Genomic DNA, 10118 nt, shown 5'->3' on the forward strand with positions numbered 1-10118 from the left:
GAAGTGGAAAGATCAATGGGCTACTAGAGGTAGAAACCTCTACACTCTCACAACTGTGGACTATTAACAGTTAAACGGAATGAAAATTGCTTTCTTTTATAGATGGTAATCAAAAACAGAAACCTCTGGAACATAGAACCACTAAAGAAAGCCTTATTTTAAAATGCTGTTTATAGATTTCTTAGTTTTGCAAGTCAAGACTTCTGGCCAATATCAGAATTTCCGAAACCAGAAGGTTTTTGTTGCTTAAGGTGGATGAGAAACTTTGACAGGAAGGAGCCATTTGACTGACATACAAGGCGACCAATCACAAACCATTTTTTGCATGACATACAGTCATACGCAAAACTTTGAATGCCTCTGGTCAAATTACATATTTTGTTATCTTCTACAGAGAACACAATTTTGTTCCAATTTTTTTTATTTTATTCTGTGAAAAATATTATTTTTAGCTTTTGTTTACATTCCATATACACTAGGTGGTACTATATACTTCACTATGGGAGTCGTGAGAGGATGAGTGCTGTGGATTAAATACTGTTAGATATCACGCCACACAATGCATAACATTGCTAAAACCGACATCCACAAATGTAAAAATCTCTTGGAACTGGTTTGGATAGCCGAGTTGACAAGTTAAGCTGTTTAAATTGGCTAGTTTTCTTACTTACGTTGGACAAAAAGAGACAGATCAAACAATGACACTGCACAAACACTGCTCAACCCAAGGAACAGATACCCCTGCTAATACCTTAACTACATTCACTCATGACTGTACCACATCAGAAAAATCCCCTCTTGCTCATTTCAGCCAGGTAGTAAGAGGTACACTTTATATAAAAACACAAAATCATATCATAAATGAACTCATAATGCTCAGTTTATTTACATGTTTACTTTTACACTGATAACACAGATTATTTTTACTTGTTTTTTATTTTATTTATCTATTTATTTATTTGCTTTATGTATTCTTAGAAAATGACCGTCAGTTCTAACATCTAACAAGATGACGGCAAGAATCACAAAATTCCAAAGAAAAGGAAATTTTTTTAAAATGTTATCAAAGATATGTTAGCATTTCTTTTCAAATTCTTCAACGAAAATGGATTTTATCATGATACAAAAACGACAATAGGTATAGGATCATGAAATATGCATATTGTTACACCTCTAATATACTCATATTTCTAACCCCTTCTCACAACTGTTCTTTTATATTTTTTCACACCAAACAGCCTTAATGTTTAAACCACATCCTTGTTCCTATACACCTGCGTCTACCTGTTTCTGTAGTTCTACAATTACAGACTATAGTTTATCTGTCTCTCTGCATGCTTTGTTACATCCCTTTCACCCTGTTCTTCAAAGGCACAGGACCACCACAGAGCAGGTATTACTTGGGTAGTGGATCATCCCCAGCACTGCAGTGACACTGAAGTGGTGGTGGTGTGTTAGAGTGTGTTGCGCTGGCATGAGTAGATCAGACACAGCAGTGCTGCTGGATTTTTTTTTTACTTTGTGCCCACTCAATTAGCCCTACCTACTTGGCCCGTGTACATGTAAAGTCAGAGACGACAGCTCATCTGTTTCTGCACAGTTTGTGCTGGTCATCCTCTAGTCCTTCATCAGCGGACACAGGACGCTGCCCACAGGGCGCTGCTGGCTGGATATTTATAGTTCTCAGTCCAGCAGCAACATGGAGGTGTTTAAACACGCCAGCAGCACTGCTGTATCTGATCCACTTGTGCCAGCATAACACACACTAACACACCACCACCACGTCAGTGTTAACCATGGCAGTGCTGAGAATGATCCACTACCCAAATAAAACCTGCACTGTGGTGGTCATGTGGGGTCCTGATAATTAAAGAACAGGGTGATAGGGGTAACAAAGCACACAGAGAAACAGATGGACTACGGTCTGTTTTTATATAACCACAAAATGCTCCTATATGGTACGTGGAGCTGATAAAACATTGAGTGTAGTAACAAGGAGGTGGTTTTCATTTTATGGCTGATTGGCAAATGTTGCCATTCTAAAGCCCCATCAAAGAGTCCCACTCCCTCCCCCCGCAGAATTTGCATTAGTCTGTCATTCTCACAAAAACGTTGTTAATACACCCCACCTGGAAGCAGACCTCCGTTGATGGCCTTCTGTTTGGTCCAGCCAGTTTCCCAGTCCACTTCTTGTTTAGTCCAATCTTCCATGGTGATATGTCCTCCGAGGCTTGTGTCTCTGTGACTGATCCTGCCCAGACTGTCTTTTGTGTCTTGACTGACTGCGTCCACTATCGACCCACTGCTCGTCGCCATAGTAACTGCAGTTAAAGTTTTGGCCAAAGCAGCCAGATGTTTGCAAGCCCAGTTGCGCTCTGAAACCGGAGGGCCTTCTACAGTAATAGAGGCAGAGTCACCACCAGAGAACTCACAACTGTCCATTAAACTGATGGCCACACCCAAAAAATGGGCAGAGCTACCCTGGGCAAATGAGCAGAAGCGAGCTTGGCAGGTGCCTGGCCCCCTGACGTGCAACTGGCAGCCCTCAAAGTTACAGTTATCCAGCTGGACGTGACCTGAGGATGTCTAACATACACAAAAGCTAGAAATTAACAACAATGCAGATCACCTCAATAATTCCAAATACAACCATAATGGGCTGGTGTGCATCACAGACTGAAGGTATACTGCAATACTTAAAAATGATAACAGTAAAATTATAATGTGTCAAATTTCCATTCTGTATCTGAATGGCTAAATAAACACATTCCATCCATTTATAGTTTAGAGTGGTCACTGATTGGTGGTGTGGCAGCTCCGATACAAATATATATATATATATATATATATATATATATATATATATATATATATATATATATATATATATACACACATATATACATCATTTATGTATAGAATATATATATATATATAAATATATAAATACATATATATATATATATATATATATATATATATATATATAAGTATACCACCAACCCTCAGGGATGCTCCCCTTAAGTGTATTTTATGCCTGTGGAAAACACCATCATTTCAGTTCACTTAGGACTTTTTATGGGGATATTTAATTGCAATGATACGATGCTTCCATTGATACTTCATTGTACTATAAATGAAGCGGAACCCAAAACATCACGCAAGATCGTACAAATAACCATGTGGTCAATAATCGCATGCTTTAACAACTCTTGGTCAAATATTTACACTGACTACAGTTAAGTGCACTTAAGGAAAAAGTAAAATTCAGAATATAATGTGCAAAAGTTTTGTTGCCTCTGGTCAAATGACATGTTTCATTGATTGAAAATAAGTTCTGGTGGGACAAATAATATGTCTCTCCAGGCCAACTTTGGCTTGCAAGCCACACTTTTGGGCAGGTCAGCCCTAGTCAAATACACCCACCAAGCCTGGCAATTAACAGATGAGAGGAACTAAGTTTGTTTGAGCATAGGAATCACCAAACTGTAATGATAACTGCGGGAGCCCTCTTGATTAGACATTAGGCCTTGGGTAGCATCCTAGACTCAGGACTGTGTCGGTGTGTGATTGCTCACCTTATACACCACTGGCGAGAACCATGCTGGCATAAACACTAAATTACACAGCCTGGCAGTGGGGCACTGTTGATCGAAGCTGACCAGCAGAGCCACGTCACCCAGCTTGCCCATTCCCACAATTTCCACAGGCACCTTCAGGGTCACCTCTGCCTGCTCCTCATAGACACCCGGATGAAGCAGCACCCTGTCGTAGGGACCCGCTGCCGCCAGTGCCCCCCTCAGCGTCTCGTATCCACAGCCAGGTGCAGCACCCACGTGCCACACCCTCCTGTCCTTCCTGCGGCGGAACAGGTGCAGGCAGGCAGATGAGTGCAATTCGGCGCCGTTTTGTGTCCATGTGCGGCTGGCCAGAGCATGTTGCCTCAATGCTTCCCTCCACGAGGGTGGGGCCAGTTGTGGCCGCCGTGGCCAGTTGGGGTGACGGCACTCAGGGCAGCCGAGGCACAGCTGGCGCCAGCGCGTGCTGTCCAGACTCAGCACCAGCTCCCGCCACGCCCGGCACACCAGACAGCACCGGCCCAGGTCGGCCAGGGGCAGGTAGGCCAGGATGAGACGCCACAACTCCATGGGCAGGCTGCCCGCCTCCATATCGCGCCACCGCGCCTGGACAGAAAAAAAGGAAGCTGAATTATAGCTGCTTGCACAAGCTAAGTGGTGGGGTGTATATTTACGTTACTTGTTAGCTACATTAGCAATGGAACCTTCCTTGTGCAGTTCCCTGCAATCCTTTGAAGCACACACACACAATTTCTATCCAAATATAATCAATCAGCCAAAACATGTTTGATGTTCAAGGTACACTTCTTTAAATTTGAACTTGAGTCAAATTACAGGTTACCAAATGGCTGCTGCTACTGTTTTTAGCTATGTAATTTATTTCTGAGTATGAACTGTATGAACAGTATGTTGTAAACTGCCAGAAAACAAAAAAAGCAAGCTCAGCACTAACCTACCAGCTTTAGCTTCAGTGCAAGGCTAAATGGACATAGTCTAGACACTAAACATTTGGATTGATCTGGAATGAGTCAACTTTGCGTGCAATCATTCCAAGTGATTTGATGTGAAACGTTCCAATTTAGTCCGAATTTTTCACACAAAACCGATTTCTGAAAAAAATTCTCCAAAATGTATCTCTTCTATTACGTGAAATGGTTATGAAAACGCTGCCTAATCCTGAGATGTTGACTTACCGTTCTGACCCAAGCTCTTGGCGGAGAGGTACGGCAAAACAGTACCCTTTTTTTCAGATTTACCAATATTTTACACTGTTTTTCTCAACATTACATATAAAAGTTCATTAGACCCACGCTGGTTCACTGGTGGTTATGCATAGCAAATGAAATGGCTATATTTGTGATGTAGACTTTGAGACCCCTGGTTCCTATCAGCACCATTGTGAAAAACTCAATCAGTAAGCTTCTCTACAATGCACCACTTCTTATCCAATCACTCTGAATGATTTTGTTTACATCTCAACCACTAACTAAGTTTAATAAGAATAATAAGAATTCTGAAAACTGCCTGTTTTCAAAATCCTGATTCGGCTAGATCTATAGCTAATGATCTGGGACCTTTTTCATCTTATGTACATAGTCATGAAAAAATCTTTGTGTTATTTTTGATTTTGCTCTAAGTTTGAAAGGCATATAAACGCTGTTATAAGAGGTAGCTTCTTTCAACTTAGGAATATAGCAAAAATGCAAAACATGCTGTCTTTTAAGGACCTGGAAACAGTTGTTTATGCTTGTATTTCCTCTTGTATTGACTATTGCAACTCACTGTACTTGGGAATCTGTCTGTCAAATTCGTCATGTCTGCAGCTGGCCCAAAATGCAGCCGCAAGGCTCCTAACTGGTACCGAGAAAAGGGAGAGCGTCATCCCTGTACTTGCCTCACCGCACTGGTTAAGATATACTAAGATATACACCACTAAGATATAGAATTGACAGAGCTTGATTCTGAGCTATATCTCTGATCTCCTCTTCTTACATTTACATTTATGGCATTTGGTTGACGCTCTTATCCAGAGCGACTTACAATTTGATCATTTTACACAAGTAGACGAAGGTAGTGTTAGGAATCTTGCCCAAGGACTCTTATTGGTATAGTGTAGGGTGCTTACCCAGGTGGGGGACTGAACCCCAGTCTACAGCATAGAAGGCAGAGGTGTTAACCACTACACTACACCAACCACCAACCTCTTCTTCCATTCCAACCTCATCTTCTAATCAGTTGCTCTTAGCCATTCCACGCTGCCCAATGAGAATCAAAGGTGATCAGGTCTTTTCTGTAACTGCCCCAAGACTCTAAAAGTCTTCCGCGGTTCATAAAGGAAACCCCTACAATAGAGGTTTTTGAGTCAAATCTTATAAGCCATATTTTTTTCTCAGGCTCTGCAGTAACTTTAATCATGATATTGATTTGATTATGTATTGCTCCTCCCTGATATCAAGAGGACAGACAGCCACTGCTGACCCACTGATGGCAAAAGTGGAGGTCCACTGGCATTTTGCTCAGCGCTTTTCCAGGCGGCCCACCATTGGTTAAACAGAGTAATAGACAAAATTCCACTTATCACTGTTCATTTTCCACTCACAGCCCAATTTACTTATTTTTCTGTCCTAAATTAGTTTAGTACTTCATTTTTATCTAATACAACATCTACAATGTTCTATAAAATCATTTCCTGGTCACTGTTTCTTTCAGTCGTTTGTCTAAGTTTACTTTCTAAAATAAAAGTCTTTGTGCAATTAAAATCTGTGTGGGGAGATAAAAACTAGTTAGATCTTGTAAAGTTCTATTTTGTTTTATTGTTCTTATATGATTTGTTCTGCATGCATGTTGTTTCTTATTTAATTTTAGTTAGTCAGTAGTGGTTATTTTAACGGCACTACGCCTTTAAATTTTTCAACAGAAATAAAGATTACTTTACCTTTTTTTTTTTTTTTTGGAATCCCCCTTAAACTGCAAGGGGCTGCCGGCATGTCCAGACTTCTCATAACTACATACCTTTACCGCGCAATTCGCTGTAGCAACTAAACAGTAAGCCTTAAGCTTAATAACCAAAAAATATGCCTGGAGTTTAAAAGGATGTAGCCTCACAAATTGAGGCTGCCGAGTTGAGTCAGTTGTGTTTACAGCAGGGAAAACAATGTGGCATGAAGCAGGACACAGTTCCACATAGTCCACATAATTCGCTCATATAATAAGCCTGCCTGTTAAACCAGAGCTTCTTCATCGTCTTACACTTGGTTACAGGCCTCCTGAGTGAATGTTCACATTTGCTTTGGCACATTGAACCACACAGTCGTGTACAGAGCAGGACACTGCTGTGTTTACACCGCCTACAAAGGACGGGCTGCCAGCACATCATCAAAATCAGCTGTCCGTTAATAAAATGATAAAAAACGGCCGCGTCTAGGTTCCACAAAAGCCCAAGGAAGGCACTAGTGAGCATTCACTACAACTTTATAGCTCCTTAATTAGCCTCTCTCAGCACAGCCGAGACAGCAGAAGAGCACAGGCAGTCTACAATGACACATTCACCGAAACAGCTGGTCGAAGCGATGCCTACCTTTGCCGATGCTAGTTACGGTTGCATCGTTAAATCCCGAGACGAGCAAGCGTCCAGAACGGAGGCTCTCGATGGAGAAGAGGATGTTTTCCTCTCGCTGTTTTCCGTTTTCCCTCCCGTTTTCGAGGCGTGGACAGCGGTAGACCGGGCGGAGCGTGTTGTGGGGAGCTGAGGCTCCGTTCACAGGCGCATCGCCGATCCATAATAAGACTGTTCAGTTCTGGAAATGCGAGTCGACTCCCACTACGACTCCAAGGCCCAATCCCATATGTCGGCAACCCAAATGTTAAGAAGAATCATTTTGTCATTTTAACAAAAATCAACAACCACAACATTTCATATCCATATTAATGAACTAAACTTTTACCATCTTGGCTGAAGACGTGTGTTAATATGTGCTAGCTGTCCTAGCGTAGGCTAAATAAAATATAAACGAAAACACAGGTAACTACTTTGCTCTGCTGATTTAGCTCAGCCAGCGATAGCCGCTTTTCTTGCATCACCGTGAAACGGCTCTCAGCGTTGAACGTTTTACGAGGCTGAAGTCAGCTCTTCGTTCGAACGTTCGGATTTTCCCGTTCCACCTTAACGTAAACGTTTCCGCTGCACCATTTAAGGTGGAACGGAAAAGCTCGAACAAGAAGCTGAGAGTGCTTGAGAGTTTCTGGTTGCAGTTTAAATGTACCAGGACCAGTTGGAGTGTTTATCAATGCAAATAAATCGCCAAATTCTCGATGTCCGAAATTTTTCTCTTTTTCTTTTCGTTAGCTACTAACGTTAACCTAGCTAGGCGAGAGGCTTGGTTACTATGGTAACCAGCCGTGTGCATTAGCTAACTTAGCAGTTATAGCTATATTCAGTCAACACAACACCGTTAAAGCTATATTAACTCAACACAACACAATTATACCTATATTAACACAACACAACACAGTTATAGCTATATTAACACAACACAGTTATAGCTATATTAACTCAACACAACACCGTTAAAGCTATATTAACTCAACACAACACAATTATAGCTATATTAACACAACACAGTTATAGCTATATTCAGTCAACACAACACCGTTAAAGCTATATTAACTCAACACAACACAATTACAGCTATATTAACTCAACACAACACAGTTATAGCTATATTAACACAACACAGTTATAGCTATATTCAGTCAACACAACACCTTTAAAGCTATATTAACTCAACACAACACAATTACAGCTATATTAACTCAACAGAACACAGTTATAGCTATATAACTCAACACAACACCGTTATAGCTATAGTAACTAAACACAACACAGTTATAGCTATGTTAACTCAACACAACACATTTATAGCTATATTCAGTCAACACAACACAGTTATAGCTATATTAACTCAATGCAACACCGTTATAGCTATATTAACTCAACACAACAAGTTATAGCTATATTAACTCAACACAACACCGTTATAGCTATATTAACTCAATGCAACACCGTTATAGCTATATTAACTCAACACAACACAGTTATAGCTATATTAACTCAACATAACACCGTTATAGCTATATTAACACAACACAGTTATAGCTATATTAACTCAACACAACACAGTTATAGCTATATTAACTCAACACAACACCGTTATAGCTATATTAACTCAACATAACACCGTTATAGCTATATTAACGCAACACAGTTATAGCTATATTAACTCAGCATAACACTGTTATAGCTATATTAACTCAACATAACACAGTTATAGCTATATTCAGTCAACACAACACAGTTATAGCTATATTAACTCAACACAACACAGTTATAGCTATATTAACTAAACACAACACCGTTATAGCTCTATTAACTCAACACAACACAGTTATTAACTCAACACAACACCGTTATAGCTATATTAACTCAACACAACACCGTTATAGGTATATTAACTCAACACAACACAGTTATAGCTATATTAACTCAACACAACACCGCTATAGCTATATTAACATTCCACACAAAACCAAGGCATACAGAACCACGTCTGGCAAAAATAAACAGCACTACACGTTAAAAAATAGCTCTTCAAATGTTATTTAGTAAAAGAAAAGGATATATTTAGGACCATGAGTTCTACTTAGAACCATTTACGTTCTTGAATGCTTGTTTGCATGGTGAAATTGCTCCTCAGGTTGATGGAGAATATGTTGTATATGGTTCTAATTAGCAGTAACAAGGGTTAGGCTACTGTTACAGTGTCAAACGTGGAAAGCTTGTTAGTGCTACATATTGAACCAATGTCAAAATTGTTCAATACAGAACTATATACATTACATCCTCCATCAGTCTGAGGGACCACTTGTATTCGTATATATTATTTGTGATTATAAACAGAACCATTGCCTTTGGTGTGTATCTTAATTAGAATTTACCTTAGCAAGGGCATTTGAAGAGCTAACACTAGCTACATTAACTTGACTAAGAGAAAAGCGGAACCCTCAGGGCCTCCTAGGTCAGCAGAGAAGATCTAATGATTTCTGGGAGCTAAGAAAATACATGTGTGTGACTTTTAGCTCATTTAATAGAATCATGGTTGTATTTTAAATGGGTGTCACTCAGCCATTTGAAAGATTTAGGCCCAATACCATACCAGTACCAGAACTTGGTTACAAAGGGTTGTGGTTGAAATCTTCTCCTATGAAATGGGACAACCCTCAAATAAAGAAGAACATTATTTCATTCACAGGCTGCTAGCTCTGCTCTATAGGCTATAGGCTTTTTTATGCTTGTTCTAAAGAAAAGACTCATAATACATTGAAACAACATTAAACTAAGACAACAATGGTTATCATGTAGGACCATGTAACCCTAACACTTTGTCCTACCCCTTTATCTCAACAAAAATCAGGACACCCTACCCCTAATCGTGAATGTGCAAAAACATTCTAAACAGGATTTAAAGAAGTTAATCCATGCAT

General features: G+C 39.9%; 1 protein-coding gene across 1 annotated transcript in view; it reads right to left on the minus strand.

Moving 5' to 3' along the window:
- Positions 1-7334, minus strand: part of fbxo10 (F-box protein 10) — a 32458-nt gene extending 25124 nt beyond the window's left edge. Inside the window, exons 1-3 of the mRNA XM_017709348.2 lie at positions 7156-7334; positions 3579-4184; positions 2130-2586 (exon numbers count right to left, since the gene is read on the minus strand). Of these exons, the coding sequence (XP_017564837.1) occupies positions 2130-2586; positions 3579-4169 (1048 nt within the window). The 5' untranslated portion in view covers positions 4170-4184; positions 7156-7334. The remainder of the gene's footprint in view (positions 1-2129; positions 2587-3578; positions 4185-7155) is intronic.
- Positions 7335-10118: the final 2784 nt, after the last annotated feature.

This window comes from Pygocentrus nattereri, chromosome 22, assembly GCF_015220715.1.
Source record: "Pygocentrus nattereri isolate fPygNat1 chromosome 22, fPygNat1.pri, whole genome shotgun sequence".
Classification (NCBI taxonomy): Eukaryota; Metazoa; Chordata; class Actinopteri; order Characiformes; family Serrasalmidae; genus Pygocentrus; species Pygocentrus nattereri.